General features: G+C 36.6%; 5 protein-coding genes across 5 annotated transcripts; 3 read left to right on the plus strand and 2 right to left on the minus strand.

The window, feature by feature from the left end:
• Positions 1–1068: 1068 nt before the first annotated feature.
• On the minus strand, positions 1069–2640 carry LOC18606352 (zinc finger (C2H2 type) family protein). Its single transcript, XM_007039910.3, has one exon. The coding sequence runs from the start codon at positions 2473–2475 to the stop codon at positions 1327–1329; it is 1149 nt and encodes a 382-aa protein (XP_007039972.3). The 5' UTR covers positions 2476–2640; the 3' UTR covers positions 1069–1326.
• A 2816-nt stretch (positions 2641–5456) lies between these two features.
• Positions 5457–10356, plus strand: LOC18606354 (alpha/beta-Hydrolases superfamily protein). The gene is made up of 8 exons (XM_007039912.3): positions 5457–5685; positions 6504–6629; positions 7150–7248; positions 7557–7699; positions 8193–8301; positions 8915–9022; positions 9463–9603; positions 9706–10356. The coding sequence occupies exons 1-8, from the start codon at positions 5614–5616 to the stop codon at positions 10129–10131; spliced, it is 1224 nt and encodes a 407-aa protein (XP_007039974.3). The 5' UTR covers positions 5457–5613; the 3' UTR covers positions 10132–10356.
• Positions 10357–10953: 597 nt separating this feature from the next.
• Positions 10954–11766, plus strand: LOC18606355 (small ribosomal subunit protein uS15y-like). The gene is made up of 3 exons (XM_088804707.1): positions 10954–11056; positions 11142–11328; positions 11420–11766. The coding sequence occupies exons 1-3, from the start codon at positions 10954–10956 to the stop codon at positions 11451–11453; spliced, it is 324 nt and encodes a 107-aa protein (XP_088660833.1). The 3' UTR covers positions 11454–11766.
• Positions 11767–13742: 1976 nt separating this feature from the next.
• Positions 13743–14673, minus strand: LOC18606356 (putative calcium-binding protein CML13). Its single transcript, XM_007039915.3, has one exon. The coding sequence runs from the start codon at positions 14428–14430 to the stop codon at positions 13987–13989; it is 444 nt and encodes a 147-aa protein (XP_007039977.1). The 5' UTR covers positions 14431–14673; the 3' UTR covers positions 13743–13986.
• A 3838-nt stretch (positions 14674–18511) lies between these two features.
• Positions 18512–22582, plus strand: LOC18606357 (Leucine-rich repeat protein kinase family protein). Its single transcript, XM_007039916.3, has 4 exons — positions 18512–19254; positions 20137–20397; positions 20512–21387; positions 21478–22582. Exons 1-4 carry the CDS (start codon positions 18822–18824, stop codon positions 21957–21959), a joined length of 2052 nt encoding a protein of 683 aa, XP_007039978.3. The 5' UTR covers positions 18512–18821; the 3' UTR covers positions 21960–22582.

A 22582-nucleotide genomic window follows, 5' to 3' on the forward strand; every position in this document is an offset into this window, starting at 1 on the left:
TGCCTAGGTGGTTTCTCTTTTCTAGTCTCATATTAAAACAATTTTAACAATTAACATACATAAGTAATTCTTCCCCTTTGTTAAAACAACTTAGTTGTGTACAGGTTATGCTGGTATTCTGAAACAATCTTTGATTTAGATTGATTAACTTGAGGAGTTATACTTGTGCTTTGCCCATGTCTATCCAACTTTTCCCTTTATCCACATCTATACTTGGTTGATTCTTTCTGATTCAATGAAATCCTTTTTTACGATTGTGAATCAGGGGAAGCTGCCATTTAGGGGCTGTGGGGCTGGTGATTATTTCAATAGACCTATTATTTCTTTTAGCCGTAACTCTTAGCATAAAACAAGAATGTATCTGGGAAAAAAAAATGGAGGAATACAGACAATTTATCAGTATGACATGGATCAGCAGGTTACAGTTATTTTCTTTTGATGGTATCCATGGTATTGTTGTGACTTGTCACAACATTGGCAGTTAAGTCTAGTCTCTTTATCTATTTGAAACCAATGCATACAGTGGTTTCATGAACAAAAAAGGGAATTATGTAATCAAAGAACTGGAAACATTGACAGGCCTGATTAAATGGACGAAAAGAATTATGTTAATAGCATTTATGCATTTTTGGTCGTGTAAGAAGTGGAGAAACAGTATTAAGGAGTTTATTTATAGTAGTTGCAAGCATTATCAATGTCATTTTAGCAAAGAAAGGGAACAATAATAGGAGGATTTTTAATAATTATTGCTGATATCTACCACTAGTTGTTCAGGTTTCATCCTCATGTACAGCTGAACAGAACATAAAAATGATTTGCATTTTTGTACTTCAAACCACAGAACATACAGACCACGCCATGCATAGTCAAGTGTCTAAATTTTTACCCCAAGGAGGCAAGATTCATTTCCTAAAGCTGTCGCTATTCTTCACCAAGTTTGGCATCATATTGCAGCAGCCAGTGGCATCCTTTCTTTTATCTGGGTATTGGCAATTGCAAGAACTGAAAAGTAGGCGCTCTACTGCAGAATAAACTTATTGAGGATTCCAGGCAATATTCTTTGTAAAATAAGATCAAATGAGTAAATAATAGATAAAGGCCACAAATATAGGAGGCACCAGAGATGTAAGATGTTCACCAAGTTACAAGCTATACAAGGCATATGCTCGAAAGTAGTTATCTGAACCACATTTAAAGGAAAGATGGACCAATGAAAATAGCTCCAGAACCAGAAAGTCAATGACCATATCCGGTTCTTCAGCTCTTTTACTTCTACCAAATATTGAATCCAAGAGAGGATAGTAGATGGTAGTGAACTGTGTTAAATTAGTGTCGCCGCTGGGAAGAAGTGATATCAGAATCAGAGTCCAGATCCCACCATGCACCAGCATCTTCCTTGTGCATACAGTCAGCATCGTTTCCATCATCAGTACTATCAAAATCCTGATCCTCACTCTCATCGCCATAACTATATAACTTCCTCTCCACTTCTGGATTATATTTCCACTCCAATCTCTTCAAGATATCACGGTCCTTCCACTTCCCCACAACTGATACTGCCTCCTTCTTAGCCTTTCCCATCAATATTTCCGTCCAAGAAAACCCAGCATCTGCAAGTCTTTTCAATGCCCCATCACTGATATCTCCCACAACAACAGTCTTCAAACACCTTAGTTTTGCCTCCTTCAAAACACCTACAAAATCTGAATCATCCGACACAAGCACCAAACACTCAGCTTTCCTCTTATCCATCACATCCACTATGTGATCCCTCAATGCAACATCCGCGGCTTGTGGCTTATTTGAGACAGTCCCAATCCAAAACCCTGCCCTTTTCAACTCATCAGCCAAACCATACCCAACTTTCGGTGTCAAAACATCGCTGGCCGCATTTCTATACTTCTCCATTTTCATTGAATACTTAGCTACCAATTTCACCCTCCTACTCCCTCTAGCAGACTCTATTTGGTTCAACCTCTTCTGATGTTCACGCTCGTGAATTTGCTTAAAATGATTAATAAGTTTCTCATTAGTGTAAAATCTTCTCCCACAAACTCTACAAAAATATGGCTCAACTGACTTAATCACACCCTTATTCTCTAACTGATTCAACAATTTCCTCTCTTTCCTCTGCTCCCTAACAACTTTTGGTACATAGCTAAAAGCATGATGATTAGCATAGGCTACCATGGACCTAACAACCCCGAATGAAGAAGCTGCCGTTTTCAACTTAACAGCAGCTTCAAAAGGAGGGAATGAATTTGGGGGCTTGTTATCCAAATCCCAGAATATTGCAACCCTGTTTTGGGCAGTTTTTGATGCCAAAGTCGATGTCGAAGTCGATGTCGAGTTTAAAGAATCAAAACCCACTTTTTTCTTAAAATGACAATATCTATACAGGGAGTTCCATGGGTTTAGGGCTTTAGTTCTTGTAGACTGAATTGAGTTAAAGATGTTTGGAAACTTGTCAAGCATGGCTGAAAGTTATAGGTGATTATTCGTGCTGATGGACTGTGAATGGAAACATGGAGCAACAGAGAAATGGGTGAAAAAGAGAAAAAAGAAAAAGAATAATTGGAGATTGACTGACCTTTGAAAGTAGAGAGACTAAAGATGGTATCCTCCAAGGCATAGCAGAGAACCAACTAAACAGCTGTAGAATGGAGGCCCCTGGCGGGCAGTTAAAGGGAATATAGAGCGGGTTTTCGGGTGGGTGCCCGGATAACTGGTTTTTAATCGAGCAAAAACAAGTGCGTGGCCCAATTGACGGACCCAATAATTGGTAAATTCAAAGAAGGCCTGCTGTGCCAAAAGCCCAACGAGAGCTCAAAAATCCCCCATCAATAAGCACACACATGTGAATCTGTTGTAGGTCGGGTCTCATTTATGGTTACTAGTTAATCTGCTTCATACAAAAATATAAAAAAAATTGCATCTAATTAAATATTAAAGCAAAATGAAATACTTTTTATTAACAATTTATAGCATTATGCTTAAAAAAACTCTTGAATTATTTAAATCAAACTATTATATTTTTATCTTTAATCAAATAAATCTTATGAGTAATATTAATTGATTGTCATTATTAAAATACTACTTATCATTTTATATCTATATGTGAAAAATAAAATATCATGTAATCATATCATCGTTCACTAATATGTTGCGTCAATATTATGATGTATAAAATGACAAATTTTGTTTTTTTGTAAATGAACTTTATTAAGATCTAATTAAACGAAAGAAACTAATCCCCGACATATCGTTTATGAGAAAAGATTTGATCTCTACAGGGAGACATCATAAAATCTATACTCCTCGTCTAAATCAAATCCTTTATTAGTCAAGTAGTCCGCTACGGTATTCCCTTCTCTAAATATATGTCGTATTTTGATTTTTCATTGACGATGAAGTAAACCTTGAATAGCTTTAATCAAATCTGTATTTGAACATAGATGGCTTTTGGGGGAAGTGATGGCTTGCACCACTAGTTTACTATCCACTTGGAGATCTATTTTCCAGTAACCCAACTACCAGGCTAAATTGAGTCCTTTACAAGTACCCCACAACTCAGCTCGGTATGCAGTGCACCTACCAAAGGTTGCAGAAAAACCACCAAACCAGTTGCCACAGGAATCTCGAAGTACTCCACTAGTTACTGCCTTACCTAGTGATCTTCTAAAAGCACCATCTGAGTTTAAGGTAAACCAACCATGTGGAGATGCTGTCCAGTCAACCAGGATCTCCTCTTTCCTGCTTTTTAGTGCTTCAATGCCATTCCTAATCTTACCACAACTTTTGACAATAACTGAAGCAAAACTAAGGATTGCATTTAGTTTCCCCTCTATTGTTACATGCTTTCCTTAAAAAATCCAAGCATTTCTCCATTTCCAAAAGTACCAGCAGCTCGTTCCAAATATGGTCACCCACTGGATCTCCCTTACTGTTAGTTTGCAATGTGACAAATTATGCGACAGCCAGTCGGTTAAGCTTGCGCTGAAGAAAAGGGCTTGATATTTCTGTGGTACCAGCCGCAACCAGAGAGCACTAGCTAGAGGATAGTCTCGCAAGGTGTGCGGGATAGTTTCATCCTCCTGTCTACATTGCATGTTGCAAGAATTGCTTGATAAGTGACGCATTACACATTCCTTATTGGTCAATAAGCATTTCTGCATGCACTGATACAAAAACGTGCAAATTCTTTGAGGCCCTTTCTAATGCCAGGCCATGTTCCAGATACTTTGTATTCTGTCTTGAGTGCCCGTATCTTCCTGTAGCCAATTATAGGTAGATGAAACGGAGAATAACCCAGATGAGGAATGTGCCCAATATGGTTCGTCAGTTCGATCGAAGAAAGGTGGTGGTAAGGCCCTCGAAAGGAGACTTCTCTCTTCATCTAGTAGCCATGCATTAATGCCCTCAAAGTTCCAACTTCCATTAGAAAGTATAAAATCACGAACCTTTCTATTATCATTAATGAAATAACCCCTCGATCGAGCTGCCCCAATTAAAGGTCTGTCCCCAAGCCAAATATCTGTCCAAAAACGAATAGTACGATTATCTCTGATTGCCCATCTAATATTTCTTCTAAATGGTTGCCATAGTCTGCTTATCGAATTTCAGAGAGCAGAAGACCCAGCTCGATTAATTCTAGTTGGCTCCAATATTATATTTTTCCTGTAGAACTCTCACCCATAATTCATCTGGCTTAGTTATAATCTTCAAACAAATTTTCATCAATAATGCATCATTTATAGCCTGTAAATGACGAATTTCCAAGTCGCCTTCCTCTTTAGGTTTGCAAACATCCTGCCACTTGAGTAGTTGATTTTGTGACTGTTTGAATCACCTCCCCATAAAAACCTCCCTACAACATGCTTCAATTTTCCAGCAAATATTGACTGGTATCGAAACTGTCTGCATAACATAGTAAGAAATGGTTAATAAAACAGATTTAATTAGTGTAAGTCTACCTGCAAACTGTTTTTTAATTAATATAATTAGTCAATTATTAATTACAAAAATTTATTTAATTTAAAATAAAAATATAAAAATTTAATTAAATATAATAAATAATAAAAATTTACTTAATTTTTCAAAAATAATTCATAAACTTTTTAAATTATTATGTCAAAATTTATTCAACATACTTCCTCTAATGATTCTTACTCTTATACTAATTTTAACTCTGATTAATTTATTGTAAATACTTTTTACTCTTTTTTCTTTGGAGTAGTTTTATTTTTTAAATGTTCGATAATAAGAATGGAAGGAATTTCGGAAGATGCCACTGTATCTAAAATGCGCCAGTAGGGTGCATGAAATTAAACTGCGCACACCCTTGAGAAAACGCTGACGGGCAGCTGAGAAACGTTTCCGTCAATTGACTGTTAACTCCCAGCCACGTGGGTTCTCTCGTCTTCTCGTCAAATTAGAATTTAAAAACTTGAAAAAAATAAAGGGGATAATTGGAAAGAACAACTAATACTAGAAAGTTAGGAACAATAATAAGAGAGAGAGAAAATTAAAACAGAGAGATCGTCGATCGATTTAATTGATTGATTCAAAAAGAAGGAATCGAATAGAATGAATGTAAAGTGATTGTATTCAGCAATGAAAGGCGTCTTCTCGGCGCCCGGAGATTACATCCACTTCAAGTCCCAAGTTCCTCTTCACAAGATCCCTGTAAGTTTTTTTTTTTCCCAACTCTCTTTCTATATTTTTTAATTTCCACTTTTCATTTTTTCTCGTAATTTTATACAATTTTGATGTTGGGTTTTATGGTTTACTCTTATTATGTTAGAGTTTATGTTTTTGTTCTAGATATGGTATTGTTTTGATGAGAATTCTGATCTCAGGATTGCAGAATGTTGTTCTGGGTGTGTCTATTGTTTGCTTAATTTTATGCTTTGTACTTATAGTTTACTATTTATGCTGGGTCTGAATTTGTTTCAGCTGTGAATGTCCTTTTATGGTAAGTTAGGGATACGTATGAGCTTTGATTTTTACACATTGGAAAAAAAATTTTGTAAACGGATTTCAATTTGAGACCTGAAGATTGATTTTTGCTTATGCTAATTGTTGAATTCTTTTATGGTGTGATTTACTTGTTGGCTTTGTATCACTGAGGATGCATATGTTTGAAAGGTTATTGACCAGTCAGTAGTTGTCAGGTTTTCCTTCATGCTAGAATTTTGTTATTATTCTTAAACTTTTATGCTCATGATTGTGAACTCCTTAGCTTCAATAAACTGTATCGCTGTTAATTATAATGTTGTTCATGAAGATACATTCTGATTTTCTGACAAGTTTTATGCCTTTCTTGTTGTTTTGTTTATTTTTTTTACTGTTAATCGCTTGAAGTCTGGGATAGTTGACCCAACTTTTATGTTTTTTGCATGGCTTAGCATACCTCTTGAATGGAGACACAGAGAGGGACTCTGCTATTACTTTTTATCAACTGTTATGGATCTCATTTTAGGAGTTGTTTGTTTCTCCCACAGATTGGCACAAAGCAGTGGCGATATTATGATTTTGGTCCCAAAGTGGTTCCTCCTATCATATGTCTTCCTGGAACTACAGGGACAGCCGATGTCTACTACAAACAGATCATGTCCTTATCCATGAAGGTTTTAAGCTATAAATTATAGTATCTTTGACTAGTTCTAGATAGTTTTTTTTTTCTTCCTATTTGCTGCTTCTTTAGTTCTTGGAAGATATCCTATGGGAGCTGACATAGGCTGTTTTATCTCTTCAAAACTACATGAAAAACAGAAGGAAACCTCTATAAGCTATCAGTTTTTTGTATGACTATATTCCTGTCTCATTATTGGTTTTAGTGTTATGATAAACTGGAGATTTTGTAGTTCTGCTTGTCATGGATATTTTTGGTTCTGTTTGTTGTTCAGAGAGTTAGCTCCTAGCATTATGCATCTTATGTCTTTAATAAGTAGAGTTCCAAATTTCTTTTGACCACTGCCAGCCTGAAATTTCCTCATTTCATTTATTGGATGAGGGAGACATTATTCTTGTTCTGTATAATGGATTTATTCAAATTATTATATGGTTTATTACCAAAAATTATTAGACTATTGTGAAGAATTTTTACTTCTTGTTAAGTCTAATAATTAAAGTTTCACAAATGTCCAGGGTTACCGGGTGATTTCTGTTGATATTCCACGTGTTTGGAATCATCAAGAGTGGATTCAAAGTTTTGAAAAGTTCTTGGATGCCATCGATGTTCACCATGTGAGAGCTTAATATATTTCTGGCCTATCCTTCATTCCTTCCCCACTACAGCATCTATTTGTCTTTTTCAGTGCATATTTCGTATTTCCTATTATATGTTTCTGAAATAAAGAATAGGTTGCCTACTTAAAGTAAAAAATATTTTACTATATTAGTTTTATAGTAAGTTTGTGGAAAGGTTCTAAAATGACAAATTTATCCTGATTTGCTGGTTCCACTGTTGGAACTATATTGTCAGTCAAGTTTATGGCAGGGGTAGTTCATGTTGAATTGTAAAATTTGCTTAGTAAGTAACATGTCTTGTACAGATACATTTATATGGTACATCCCTTGGAGGCTTCCTAGCTCAACTTTTTGCTCAACATCGTCCAAGACGGGTTAAATCCTTAATTCTATCAAATGCATTTTTGGAAACACGCAGTTTTGCCGCAGCAATGCCTTGGGCGCCTATGTATGTCTTCACATTTCTTGTAGTCAACTCTAAGCTGGATATAATCAAAATTTCTTCATTTGTTGGATTATGCATTGATGACTTACTCATTTGCATAAGATATGCCTCTCACTGGACTGTAAATTATTTGGTATTTTTGAAATCAAATAATTGCATGTGTGCGGTTTAGTGGGGCATCAAGTTAGAACAAATTTCCTTACAATGAGTCAATTCCCTGTAAATTACGCTCGCCTGTATAAATGCATTTGTTGGGTGACAGGAAAAATATGTTAATCTGCTTTCACTTATATTTTTTTTATATAAAATAGGCTTTCCCATGGTATAATTTTACTTATTGCTATACATAGTTTCTTGCATATTAGGTTTACAAGTATTCTTATTTATTTTAATAGTTCCTGCAATTATTTCTCAGTTTTTTTGCTTGCATGATCTTTATTACTTATTGCATGTAATTACAAAAAGTGTTCTTAAGATATTAACTTGCCACATGCAGTGTTGGTTGGACCCCGTCTTTTTTGTTGAAACGATACATCTTAACAGGAATTCGTGATGGCCCTCATGAACCTTTTATTGCTGATTCAGTGGACTTTGTCGTTTCACAGGTAGGCTTCTAGGAACACCTGGAACATTTTTCTGTATTGGTATTTTTGTTTTATCGTTTTGGATGAGATTCACATCACTTGCTTGTTGTGCCCTCATTATAATCCTGAAGTAATCTTGCTTCAGAGATTGCATATATCGCAGTTTTCCAATGCACAGTGCTTTTTGTTATCCTCTCAGTAGGTGCTTTATCATATATAGTCAACTAGTCTTATTTCCAGCCTTTGTTATCCTTCATCCACTTCCTTAGTTAGATTGATCATCCTGGCAAGGGAAAGTTCTGTGTTTCTGTAAGCTACATGGGATTCAAGCGTAGTTTTGCTAGGTTTTTAACTTGGTTCTATCAATTTAGAAATGTAATCAGTTGAGGTGGATTTATGTGGTGAAATTCTAAACGGTGTTTTTCGTAGAATTGTTCTCTCTCTCCCTCTCTCTATGGCTCTTTTCCTTGTTTCTTTGATGGGCAAGGGGAACAAGCCCTTTTATTTTCTGTAGGTAAGCGCTTTTTCAGTTAGAAGTATGCACATTGTATTTTGCTGCTTTAAAAGCAATACGATCTACCATAAGAAAGAGGTTGCCTTCTTTATCTGAGGCCATATGTGACAATCATGTCAGGTTGAAACACTCTCAAGAGAAGACTTGGCATCCAGGTTGACTTTGACAGTTGATAGTGCTTCAGTTGGACCCCTTCTACTTTCAGATTCATTTATTACTATCATGGATGTAAGTTGTCTGAAACTTGCTTTTCATGGGTGTGCACACAAATATATTTTAAATATTCATGCTTTTTTAGGAATCAAGGTTTCTTTGCTAAGCTGGACAAGGATAAACAAAATAGATGGTTTCTCCATCTTCGTATGCTGTTAGCCTTTTCCTTTAAAAGTAAATGAGATATATCTTGTAATTCTATTAAGTGTGATCGTTTAAATTTTTTTGTTCATCTCTCCAATTTTTAGATTTTTTAGTTACTTTGCAGGTTAACATGCAAAATTTTCCTAGCCGCATGGCTGTAGAAATGTTTTAAAGCACAAGATGATTTCCTTCTTGCAACATTTGTACTCATATTATGAAGTTTTTCCCTTTAGTTTTTTATATTTGAAGGGGAAAGATAAGCTTTACCTGATAGCTCTATTGTTGACATGGTTTCGCACTCGGTCTCAAAGACAAATGATTTCTCTGCAATTCCTCAACAACTGAAAGATCAGCTGAGTGAGAGGTATCCAGGTGCAAGGCGAGCTTATCTGAAAACAGGAGGTGATTTTCCATTTCTTTCCCGCCCAGATGAAGTCAACCTACATCTCCAGGTATATGATGTGTCCATATAAACACAGGACTTATCTCATAATGATAGTACTGTCAGTATACCAAGAAGATTGTTATTTCAACTGGTATCTGAAACATGGCAGCTGCACCTGAGACGAGTTGGGGTAGAAGCTCAGCCAGATTTGGTTCGGAGCATCCCAAAAGATGGCACTGGTGGGAGCCCTAGCAAAGAAAATGATGAAAAGAAGGATAGTGATGACCCACCAAAAGATAATGGGGGCAATCCCGAAAGTACTTCTGAAGAAAGACAGTTGCCTCCAGCTCCTGAAAGTTCAGAATCTCATGGCCTTGATGACCAGCTCCTCAGCAATGCAAAAATTTGTTCCCTTGGTCATGAAGGTGCAATTAGTTTGAGGCATTCTGCATTGTTGAAGAATCAACACACTGTAGCCTCTAAAATCCTTCTTCAATCGACATGGGAGTTCTTTATTTTCTCTTTGCTTCCCTTTTACGTGGAGTCATTGTACATTACTTCTAGTTATGGTTGGAAATTCAGACAACTGGTGTAAAATAGACCATAAATTAGCACTTTCTTCTCATCATTGTTGTTCATACAAGCAATTGTTGCAGACCAACCTGCGGTTTCCGTTGACAATGTCTTACCTGTTGCATTATTTCAAAGTTCTTGCTTTTATTGAATTCAAATAATATGTTGTGCACCTGGGACCTTGTAAATCCTGCAGGATCTGAAAACTACCATCCTTCGAAATAGATAGATTGTACCCGTTCCAATAGATTGTTCATTCTTTTAATTTTTCGTTTATAATTTTATGAAGGAATTTCCATCCTACTTGTCTCAAAGAGAAAACCAAAAACCAAAAATATAAGAAAATGTGTTCATTAAAAGTCTGACAATTTATCATGCAAAAGCATGGGTCTAAACTGACTAACCGCTTATCCTTGAAAGTGAAAACCCTTTCCTTGGTACTTGTTTGGTTTAGTTTTTTTTTAGTTTATTCACCTTTTAAAATAAAAAAATCATGCCAAATAAGAATTTAAAAAAACTCTTAAAAAAATAAGTAATTTTTTTAAAGAATAAAATTAAAAAAAAGTTTTGCAAAAAGCTCCATAGAAGAGCTTTCCCTCCTTTTTTTTTAAAAAAAAAAAACAAGCTTCTTTTTTAGGATAATTTTTCTTTTTATTTTAAAAATGTCCTCATTTATTAAAAATAATTCTAATATTATCTATTTTTATTTTTGTATGATGTATTATTAATTATAAATTTTATATTATATAAAAATACTTTTTATAAATAAAAAATAAAATTAACATTTTTATTATAAATAAAAGAATTTATAATTAATAAAATATTTAGTTATTAAATAGCTTTTATGACTCCATCACAAATTGGTGTCACCCTTCGTGACTCTCACGGTATTGCTCAGGTCAAAAGCGTCACCGGCAGCAAGATCCTCCGCATTCTCAAAGCTCACGGTAAAACTTTTCCTTTCTTTTCAGATACGAAAACGTTGTGTCTGCAGTGGTACTGTTGCGTTTGAGGATTGTTAAATTGGGGTAGGATTGGCGCCGGAGATTCCTGAAGATCTTTACCATTTGATAAAGAAGGCGGTGGCGATTCGGAAGCATTTGGAGAGCAATAGGAAGGATAAAGATTCCAAGTTCAGGTTGATTCTTGTGGAGAGTAGAATTCACCGGCTCGCTCGTTATTACAAGAAGACTAAGAAGCTCCCTCCTGTTTGGAAATAGTTAGTTCTTTGCATCTTTGTCTGTCAATTGAAGCATGACCATTTTCCTTTCTCCTACATGATTGTGAACTTTTTTATCCTGTCTCTGCAGCGAGTCAACCACGGCAAGCACTCTGGTTGCTTAGAGAAAGTGTTGGAACTCTGGACTGGAGGCCTGTTATGTCCTGATTTCACGAGTAAGACCTTTCCGGTGAGAATCTGTCTAGTAATGTGGGATATTTATAATGAAACTGAAACAATGATGAAGTTCTTTGTGCTAACCATTTTTGGGATAGTCAAGGAGCATTATTGTCTTACATTTATTTTTTCCAATTCACACCTCAATCCTCACTTATGTCTTAGCGTGTCATCATGTGCTGAGAATTGTTATTTTGCTTGAATTGTGTGCTGATTTGTTTGCCAGCATGGAGAATTATATCAAGTTTCATTTCAGGAACAGGCCACATCTGAAAACCTCCAACATATCATTAGGTTCCAACCGTATCAACCCCAATTTACTTGTCTCTATTTCTTCTCTCTTTAATCATCGTCAAATGACATTGAAATGATGTGCATAACTCATAGTCATTTAGATTTTTTAAAATCTTACAGCAATTAATTTAAGCCAAGTTGGTAATCCCTGGCAATCACACAGTTCTTATGAAGAGAACCAAATAATAAGTGATTGCTAGGTCAAACCAAGCACCAAGCAACTGCAACGGGCTTTCATTGTCCATTCTATGCATTTTCACTGACTGAAAAAAAGAGAACTTGAGCTGCTCTTTTTCCAAGAAGTTCAGAGTAAGGCAATCTATGTTGTTCATAGTAGTCGACCATGAAATTCAGCTCGCATTGTCCACTACTCGCAGAATCTAAACAATAGATGTATATTAAGCTGCAAAACAAGGTTAGTTAACTACAATAATCCCATTCCAACCTCGTGACATCCACGCTAATTGAAAAATAAGGATCATAAAGTATCAACATTTGATTCCAACATTAACATGTTAACAAGATCAACTAAATGCAAGCCCCTGTTCTGAGTCCTGGATCTTGAGTTCTGACTCTCTGTTGATGGCTAAACAAACCCATACTGCACTGTGCTTGTACATTCTTCAATACCTAAGTATATATTTACAAGTTTCAAGCATCATTTCCAGAAAAAGGAGGGCTTCGTATTCTGTTTGCTGTCACCTACACAAAGCAACTCGCCACTACTGAATGCTACCATCATTGGACAAAGCTCAACATAAAATCTAATGGTGGACCAGTGAGGCTGCAACTAGAAAGCAAAGGAGCAGACTTCATCTATTTTTGCACATCAAAAGAACCAAAGACTAGAAGTGCAGGACAAGATAATTCATCAAAATGATGGATCACACATCACAGCCCCACAGCCTTATTTAAAGCTATCAATCATAAGACTGATATAAGCTGGCATCCTTTTAAGCATGGCGTTAAAGGAAAAAGACCCAAACGCCAAGATAGCACTTCCTGGCAACAATGATTGCTCAAACAAGGTTATGAATAATCATCTATCCTATTCTGAATAAATTTGTAGGTGAAGGTGGTGGTCTTTGGTCCTCCATTCAACTAAAGGCTTTCTGCAACCATCAAAAGGTAAGTCAGATCCTTACATCATAAATTTGCAGACTTTTACAATGAAAACCGCATAATAGCAAACTCACCATACACTAAATTCCATCATTTTACTACGATGTACACTCTTCCCTAAAAATTAAGCTAGCGGCTTAGTATCAGTTTACTTCTGATTGATGTAAGATAAAACACCAGCAACTGATGCAAGTCCACAATCAAATTTGCAGTTACCTTTTGGCCATAAGTCATACCATGATCGAGACAACAATGTCGAGGCAAGATGGTTGAAATCGATCATCCATCAGTACATGCTCGACCTACGAACTCAATTTTAAAGTTCCTCTCAACCCAACTCAATGATAATATAGATAATGGATACAAAGTTTACAAAAATAAAGATGTCAATTGGGAGGAAAGGGAGGGCTTTCATATACATCTCTCAATCTGTCAAATTACAAGTACAACACATACTCTCTGAATTTTAACAAAAGAGGCTCACAAAATTCAAGGATTCAATGCAAATCCTTCCTTTCCTTAAGAGAGACGACTAAAGATAGCACTCTACCATAATACCAGTTGAGAATTAAGAAACCTTAGCGGCCACTGCAGAATTAAGAAACTTCTTCAATCAGTTTTATCTTAGGCATCACAATTAGCATCCTTGAATCAGCATTCCCTCTCATTGACAAACTATTCTCCGATGAAAATAAACACTTCCCTCTCATTTCACCAACTCCATAAGATTAATACATGGACATTATACAAACAAAACAATCGGTTCAAAACAAAAGATTGTTGAAACAAATTCCTCAAAAACATGGGGGAAAGAACACAAATTTCTAATACAAAACCAAACCAAACACAAGATATTAATATAAATTACATAGCTACACACCAATCAAATTCTCTAAGAAAGAGAGTTAGCATTACTTCCAACAATTCCATAGAAACAAACGAAAACAACAAAAAACATTATCCTCCCCCACATCAAATCCAAACAGACCCTAACTTCCCCCCAAAAACAAAAGAACATTTTCTTGAAAATCAAAGAACAGACAGAACAAACATTAATGACCTTTCTCACTTAGCAACCATCCTGGCAATAAATTCCTCATAACGGATCTTCCCATCCGACCCGACATCCACTTCCCGGATCCACTCATCGAACTCCGACGGCTCCAGCTTCTCCCCAATGCTAGTCAATATATGTCTCAGATCCGCCACAGAGACAAACCCGGTCGACTCCTTATCCAGCACCTTGAAAGCATCGCGTAGCTGCCGATCGAAAGGCTCAGGTTTCATGTGCTTCGCCATGAGATCTAAAAAACGAGGGAAGTCAAATGGCGCCGTCAGCTTCTCTTCAGCGACTATAGCTTTGAGTTGGGCTTGGGTCGGGTTTCCCCCGAGAGACCTCATTAGGATCCCTAGCTCCGATGGAGCGATCTTGCCGTCGCCGTCGGTGTCGAAGAGAGTGAAAGCCTCTTTCATTGATGAGACTTGGTCGTCGCTTAGATCCTTGCCCATTTTCTACGGTTCGGGATTACGGGTTTGGGCGCTTTAGCTTTGAAGGAAGAAATGAAATGTTCTTTCTTTTGTTGCTTCTTGTTGTCTTTGAATTTTGATTTCAAGTGTTTGTTGTTGTGAGGGGAGGAGCGAGGGTCGGAGAGTTGCCTGAAACGGTGGCGAATTAATGGTGTGATTTTTAAGAGAAAGCGACGTCGTTTTATGGTTCTGACACAGAAAATAGTTAAAAGGTGCGACTTGTCCCGTTCAATTATTCTATGTAGATGCTGATTGCTGAGGAGGCGTAAGATTATTGGGAATCGGAAATGGGTCCACAATCACAGGTGATTTCAATTAATTAAGACGTTACATATATATTAATTACATGCCTAAGTTAAATTATATTTAATAATCTCTTCTTATATTTGAAGGGCTCATATAATTCAAGCCACTTTCCTTTTTCTTTTTCTTTCCTTGTTTTTGCTTACCTAGATCACCTTGAGAGAACATATAATTCAAACTAATCTTTGTCATAAATAAAATATTATTTTATGAATAAAAAAAACTAATCTTTGTCATAAACTATTTTTCTTAGTGTAGACTCTACTCCATTGTCCTAAACCTATGTTATAGCCTTCACAATTATTTTCGAATTTATTATTTGTCTTCGGACCATTTTATTGCAATAGTATGTTTGTCTGTTAAAAAGGTCCAAGTCAAGGCCCGAAGAACACGGATTTCAGGCTTGCAATTATATGAATCATCCTTTTATGTTTTTTGGGTTGGAGGAACAGTCCTAGTTTCTTGCAATGATTGTTCTAATGTTGGCCCAAGGCTCATGGGTCTGTCCCATTAACTTCACCCTAAAGCTTCTATAATGCCATACTCGTGGATCTATGTCCCATTAACATCAAGACCAGAGCTTCTACACTACCAAGACCCAACTTGGCATAAATGCCAAGCTTCCTTGCTCTGCAATTCTCATCATATTCAGTCTAAACTTTCATGTTCACTTGGATTTGAGAGTGTAGTACAATTTCAGGAGTTATCAGATTTGCCAAAAGGTTACCAACATTCAAGCTGCGAAAGGCCCCTTTATAGTCAAGTGCAATACGGCTTTGAGTTTGATATGTAGGATGATGGAGAGTATAACATAAAATAAGATAAGAAAGGGCATTGTTATTTTATGTTTGATGTGTGCAAAGATTAAAAATAAGATATGATGATTTTTGTCTTATATCACGTTTGGTTTGTGCAAGATTGGAAGTAGGGTAAAATGATTTTTTTTCATTGGTCAAAATTACCTCAAGCATATAGCTTTAAGTCCATTTTTAAATTTAAATTTGACATAATGTCTAAAAAAACCTCTAAACTATTCATAAAAATTCCAATAATTACATATGTTTATCTATTTTTTGCTATATTAAATCAAAAAGCAATCAAAGAATTCTTTTTTTTTTTTTGTTTATGTTCCAAATGCAATAACATCACCTTTAGCATACCTTTAGACCTTTCGATTGCCTATGGTCATTTATCCTTTCTAGGTCTTTCCATGGTTAAAGTTTAAACTAATAATCAACAGTCATATCTTGTTTGTTTTTGTTTTCCAAGAAGAAAACTTTTAACTCTTCATTAGAACTTAAAAGTAAACCCGCCATTAGGGGAGATGTTTATGGAAACTATTACGACTGGGAGAAATTTTGCTGCCCCCGTGGAAGATGTGAAGAGATGATTATAATGCAAAGGAAGTGAACGTCTTTCATTAAAGAGGACACTTTTTCTTGTTGATACCTGACCCTTGTGCAAGAAGAAAAAATTTAAAGTATCCACACCAAATTTCTAATCATAAGAAAGACAGGTCTTTATGTCCCTGCGACATTTGACTAAACAAGTAGTGGTTGTTAGATACCCGTCAATCTCAAACGGTAAACATTTCTAGAACGAAGAAGAGTGGAAAAAACCAAAGACAGAAAAATCAATGTTAATTAAGCATATATTCCAATCTTGTTTTGCATTAATTCAAGTACGCGTATTGCAATCAAACCCTTTAGAGAAGAAATACATTTGTTTTGTCTTTTTGCCTAGAATTTTGGACTTTTTTTTTCCGACAAATTAATTTGATCCATTTTTTTTCCTACCACTGCGATGGAGAATTAATGGTGGGGAGGGAGGTTATGTTCAAAACACCATGATATTTCAATGAAATGGCATGATTTTCTTTGTCATCATGGCCAGTATCTGCCGCCCTTTTTTTTTTTTTTTTCACCACTAGCCCTAGTTCTTTCCCTTTCTTGCTCAAATTATACCATGTGAGAGGCAGTAAGGTATAAGAGGTCGATATCTTTTTAGAACATGGGAAAAGATGGTTCATCGTTCAAAGTGTAAAGTTGGGGGCCTACTACTTTTTCTTGTGCACGATCCAATTCTTTAATTGAGTATCATGTTGTGTCTAATCGCGGGACCAATCCCTCTAGTTTTGCCTCTTACTAATTTTGTTTTGATTCGAGTGTCCCTCTATCACATTAACTACCCTTTGAAAATTGCAAAGGAATTTTTTTTCCTCTGAAGGACGGATTCAGTTTCAATATTTAATTGTTCAATTTTGAATTACATTTGTTTGTTTCATGTAAAGTTTACACATATAGATTTCAGGTGCGTATCAAACATGTAAATGGTGGTATAATTAAGTAGCCATAACATCAGCAATTGATCACAAAACAGGAATTCGAAGCAAAGTGTTCAACCAAAGGCCATTAGTAAGATGATGGGGACAACCGGATGAACCATTTTCCCAGTGTCGGCATTGCAAACACAACATTTCAACAAAGGTAATCAAAGATCATTGAGACAAAAGATCCCAAAATGGACCCCCTTTTTCCCCTCTTTGAGAGGAAAAAGCAGTAGTTATTAGTGACGAAAAATGTATTAAACTGTTAAAATGATGTGTTGGTGTGGGCTATGAATTAGGGTTTTACGAGAATCCAAGGTAAGGGAATAGTTGTATAATATTTGTCCTACTTATTTTTATTGGGTCAAGAATCCCTTATACGAAGCAAATCCGAAGGACATTTTGGCTTGTTGCAAGTTTGACGTGAGTGACATGATCAAACTGGTTCAGTCAACCACCGTCTGCCCCCTCCTCGAGAAGGGGAAAAAAAATCCCACCAAAAGGAATAGGAAAATAAATAAGGCGGTGATCTCCAGTTCATCCACTTCCTAGGCTGGTTTTCTGGCCTTATTTATTTTTATTTTCTTTGGGGTAGTTTGCTGCTTCTTGCTAGGATTTCTACAATAGGGCATGAGCATATTATTGTCAACCCCACGTGAGAGGCAATTTTTTGTTAGGTTCCCTACCCAAATCCCATTGACTTCAAAACTTTCCCAATTCAAGGAGAGGAATATAACCCTGATGGGCTGATAGCCTAGACTTTTTTTAAAATTTTATGGTGAACAACTGCAAATAAAAATAATAAAAGTACGGCACATTGTTTGAATTTGAGCAATTTGAAGGAATAACTGTCCCATAAAGAAATCTCTAACTTTTGAAATTCAGAATTGGCACCTTTTTTTGAATTGCTACTAATTGTTCTTAATCAGTTTAACATATGCCTTGGATTCCTTATAAATTACTAGTAATTTCTAGGTCGAAAGAAAATGGACTTTTTAATCTTTTTATAAAGTTTTTAGGAGAATTTGAAATCGAGATCCATTTTGAGTAATGTTAAATGCATTTTCCTTATAATAAGTAATCCCTTTACTTAAATATTGAGATCCCAATTGGGAAATTTAATTCTCCAATCATCCTAGCTCACATGTAAGTTAAATTCCGTATGCTCAATTGATCCAAAATTGCCCATCTGCTTGGCTTATCCATTTCTGTACAAAAAGTGATCACACACTAGCACCAAATTTATCAGTATTACCTACTTGTCACAGACAAGAAACTCAATCACACCCACACAGCTCATTTCCTGATAATCAGACCTAAATCAAACTAAACTACAAAATCAAACGAAGGAAAAAGGCTTGCTATGGTCGCAGTGATGATGCGAAGCTGTCATCATATCATCACCCATATTTCTTTATCGCTGGTGTTAAATTTCGAATGGGAACATGTCGAGTTGCCCCCAAAGTCGCTATTAATGGTGCATTCTCTGTTTCAAACTTTGACATGCACTTAGCTCTACACTTCTCCACTTCTCTTTCCTTCTGTCTCTTTCGTGCCGCTCTGTTCTCACTATCTTCTTCTTCATTTCATTAACTATTGAATTTACTGCAAATATTCTACAGAAAGAGAGACTTAATTACTCTTAAAGGAAGAAACAGATATGGCTTGTTGTCTTTGAGCTTTTTTATTATTAACTAATTAGAAGAAGAAGGATACCCTGGCAGGTTTCAGCCAAAGGAAAAAGATGGGTATCTCTCAGTTTCTGTTCTTTCTCATTCTTCTGCTGTTCACATTCTTCCTTCCACTATCGGTTCATGGGAACACAGAGGTTAGAGCTCTAATGGAGCTGAAGGCTTCTTTGGACCCAACAAACATGGTCCTCGAGTCATGGAAAAGTGATGGTGATCCTTGCGGTGGTTCTTTTGTGGGTGTGGCTTGTAATGAGCACCGTAAGGTGGCTAACATTTCGTTACAGGGGAAGGGTCTTTCTGGTAAAGTGTCGCCTGCTGTTGCGGGACTCAAGTGTCTCTCTGGTTTGTACTTGCATTACAATTCTTTGTCTGGAGAGATACCTAAAGAGCTTTCAAATCTTCGAGAATTGACTGATCTTTATCTTAATGTTAATAATCTGTCCGGCAGCATTCCTCCTGAGATTGGTAACATGGCTGATTTGCAAGGTTAGTTCAGTTTTGGTTTCTGAATTTTCGTTTACTTTAGTTCCATATTCTTGTGGTTCTATATTATGCTTTGTATTGTTTGGGTAAGTGAGTATCGGGAGGGACCTTTAATTTTTCTTTACCATGAAATCCCATTTCGCTTTTCTGTGTAATTAGTTATGGCAAAACTAGGCAATGATTTTAACCATGTCTTTAGCCGTTCTGAACTGAACAAAAGAGGGCAGAAGTCATGTCTCTAAGAACAAAATAAAACATTGTTAAGGTTGCTTGGTCAAGTTTGTAATTGTCTATGAAACCAAGCAAAATATCACGGCATCAATAGTGCATCAGAGACCCAAAAAAAACCTATTTTTCTGGTAGATCTCGACGTAGATCATGAAAGTTAGGCACTCATTTATTCTTTTTCTTTATATTCCATCCCTTTGCATAGCAGCTAATCGTTTTATATAGAGTTCAACTTTTCAAGCTATTCAATAACTTAGGTTATGGCCGAATGTAATAGCTAAAAAATATCTTCGTTATACGGTCTCCGAATTGGCTTTTCTTGGGCCCCTATACTTCACGTTCTACCGTTGCGAATCACAGAAATCACATGTTCTATGATATTTTCTGCTGCCTACTACTTGCCTTTATCAGTCAGCTCAACAACGGAAGATGTTCACACTATGCTTTGCTAATATATGAATTAAATTGCTTTCCTTTCCGTATTTATACGTAATGCATCCCACAGCAAGCTATGGACCATGAGATTGAAAGATGTTGCTACCGTTATACGATTTTTACTGAGTTGTTGGAATTTTAAAATAATGGAAATATCTTTGAATCTTACTGTGATATTGATCTTCAACTCTCATCTTAACGAGCAAGTTGTTTGATTTGTAGTTCTACAGTTATGTTGCAACCAGCTGACAGGGAATATACCTACGGAGATAGGGTCTTTGAAGAAATTAAGTGTTCTTGCTTTGCAATATAACAGATTAGATGGTAAAATTCCTGCCAGCATAGGGAATTTGGGAATGTTAAGAAGACTTGACTTGAGCTATAATCGCCTCTCTGGTGCAATTCCTACAACATTAGCTGATATTCCACAATTGGAAATTCTAGAAATCCGAAACAATACTCTATATGGAAGTGTCCCTTCAGGTAAGTCTGTTTTCTCCTAAACTAACTTTTGACATTAATTATTGCTCTTATATGATTCTTCTTGTTCATGGTTAACTTAGACTGATTTGTTGTCTGCAATGAATCAAAAACAAGGTCTGAAGAGATTAAACGGAGGATTCCAAGGTGAGAACAACCCGGGTTTATGTGGCACAGGGTTTTCAACGTTGAGAGATTGCACTCCTTTTGATGGTCTCAACATCAACCAGCTTGAACCTTTCCGATCACATCTAAATGGCACTGCTACAGGAGTTACCTCACAGACTTCAAATATCCAGGGCGATTGCAACCACACTGATTGCTCAAATCCATCGAGATTCCCAAAGATACCTGTTATTGCAGGGATTATTACAGTCAGTTTCGTTTTCGTAGTTGCTGGATTTCTTGCATTTGTTCACTACCGTAGGCAGAAACAAAAGATAGGAAATACATCTGATCCTTCTGACGGGCGCCTTAGCACTGACCAGGCTAAGGAATTTCACAGGAATGGAAGTGTTTCTCCACTTGTAACTCTCGAATATTCATACGGATGGGACCCATTAGGTGATGGTTGGAAAGGAATTGGATTTTCCGAGGAGCATTTGAATAAGTTTAGGTTCAACCTAGAAGAAGTTGAGTCTGCAACTCAGTGCTTTTCCGAGATGAATTTACTGGGAAGGAGCAATTTCTCTTCTGTCTACAAAGGGATTCTAAGAGACGGTTCTCTTGTGGCCATCAGGAGTATAAACGTGACTAGCTGCAAGTCCGAGGAAGCAGAGTTTGTTAAGGGCTTGTACTTATTAACCTCCTTGCGACATGAAAACATTGTTAGGCTGCGAGGGTTTTGCTGCTCGAGGGGCAGAGGCGAATGTTTTCTCATGTATGACTTTGCTTCTAAGGGAAACCTATCTAAATATCTAGATATAGAAGGCGGAGGTGAACAAATTCTTGACTGGTCGACAAGGATTTCCATCATCAATGGCATTGCAAAAGGTCAGTTTATCAGATCAGGTTTCCATCAAGGATCAAGAGTCCTTCAAATGTTTCTCTTTTAACTAATATTCTTATATTTTGCTCAAACAGGTATGGAGTATTTGCACAGAAGTGAAGCAAACAAGCAGCCCATAGTCCACCGCAACATATCTGTCGAGAAAGTTTTCATTGACCAGCAATTCAACCCATTGATTGCAGACTCTGGTCTTCATAAGATTCTTGCTGACGACGTTGTCTACTCAACTCTGAAAGTGAGTGCTGCCATGGGTTACCTAGCGCCAGAGTACATTACCACTGGCCGTTTTACAGAGAAGACTGACATATTTGCATTTGGAGTGATTATTCTCCAAATCCTGTCTGGTAAACTTCAACTGACAAGCTCAATGCGGTTGGGAGCGGAATCAAGCAAGTTCGAAGATTTTATTGACACAAATCTCAGAGGCGAATTTTCTGAATCCATGGCAGCTAAGTTGGGGAAAATTGCACTTAGTTGCACCCATGAACACCCTGACGATAGACCAAGCATGGAGACAATAATTAAAGAGCTAAATGATTGCAACGTCAGTTCTTGATGAGCCTTTTCCCCAAATTGAAGAAGTGATGATGATGGGATCGAAGAGATTGCTGAAACTGCTTTTTGTTGGTTGTTATAGATCTTTTCACAGGGACTATGATGATTGAGGTGTGAAAAGATGGCAGTCTAATGTAAAGTGGAGTTGCAAAGGAAACCTTGGGAGGGGTTTCCCCATCATTACTAGCAATAAAAAAGCCCTATGGAGAGGTGGGGAGAAATAACTTTCTAGTCCTACAATTTGGTACGTACACCAATTCGTATCTCCATGAGCATTTACATTTGCAATCGCAATCGAGCGAGCAAAACAAGCCTCAAACCGCTGAACTGCTCCCCTAGGCATAGCAACAAGCATTTGAAAAGGATATTATGTTGTCTGGAGATGTGATCGTTCAACATTGTAGTGCCTGCAAGCTTGTTTGAAGCTCGAATTCGCATTTTGGAAAATTACATATTAACCTCCCAAAAACAAATTGCTTCTTTGTAAGTAGAAACAAAGCTACGCTCGTCGTCTAGACCTATAATATACCATTTGTGGTCGCTTTAAACTTGGTTTCGTTACTAGTGTAAAGTTGTTTTTCTCTTCTGACACTCAACTTTCATTAAGGAGCTGGAATTTCACTA

This window comes from Theobroma cacao, chromosome 3 (assembly GCF_053813885.1).
Source record: "Theobroma cacao isolate CCN51 chromosome 3, ASM5381388v1, whole genome shotgun sequence".
NCBI lineage: Eukaryota > Viridiplantae > Streptophyta > Magnoliopsida > Malvales > Malvaceae > Theobroma > Theobroma cacao.

What these genes read in the sequence shown, in the direction of transcription:
- LOC18606356 (XM_007039915.3), bottom strand. Translation starts at nt 14,430, where the DNA reads ATGGGCAAGGATCTAAGCGACGACCAAGTCTCATCAATGAAAGAGGCT.
- LOC18606352 (XM_007039910.3), bottom strand. Translation starts at nt 2,475, where the DNA reads ATGCTTGACAAGTTTCCAAACATCTTTAACTCAATTCAGTCTACAAGA.
- LOC18606354 (XM_007039912.3), top strand. Translation starts at nt 5,614, where the DNA reads ATGAAAGGCGTCTTCTCGGCGCCCGGAGATTACATCCACTTCAAGTCC. An exon ending in TTCCTCTTCACAAGATCCCT is followed by an intron (nt 5,686 to 6,503) that starts GTAAGTTTTTTT and finishes TTTCTCCCACAG; the next exon opens with ATTGGCACAAAGCAGTGGCG. An exon ending in TCATGTCCTTATCCATGAAG is followed by an intron (nt 6,630 to 7,149) that starts GTTTTAAGCTAT and finishes ACAAATGTCCAG; the next exon opens with GGTTACCGGGTGATTTCTGT.
- LOC18606357 (XM_007039916.3), top strand. Translation starts at nt 18,822, where the DNA reads ATGGGTATCTCTCAGTTTCTGTTCTTTCTCATTCTTCTGCTGTTCACA. An exon ending in TAACATGGCTGATTTGCAAG is followed by an intron (nt 19,255 to 20,136) that starts GTTAGTTCAGTT and finishes TTTGATTTGTAG; the next exon opens with TTCTACAGTTATGTTGCAAC. An exon ending in CATCAATGGCATTGCAAAAG is followed by an intron (nt 21,388 to 21,477) that starts GTCAGTTTATCA and finishes TTGCTCAAACAG; the next exon opens with GTATGGAGTATTTGCACAGA.
- LOC18606355 (XM_088804707.1), top strand. Translation starts at nt 10,954, where the DNA reads ATGACTCCATCACAAATTGGTGTCACCCTTCGTGACTCTCACGGTATT. An exon ending in CCGCATTCTCAAAGCTCACG is followed by an intron (nt 11,057 to 11,141) that starts GTAAAACTTTTC and finishes AAATTGGGGTAG; the next exon opens with GATTGGCGCCGGAGATTCCT. An exon ending in CTCCCTCCTGTTTGGAAATA is followed by an intron (nt 11,329 to 11,419) that starts GTTAGTTCTTTG and finishes CTGTCTCTGCAG; the next exon opens with CGAGTCAACCACGGCAAGCA.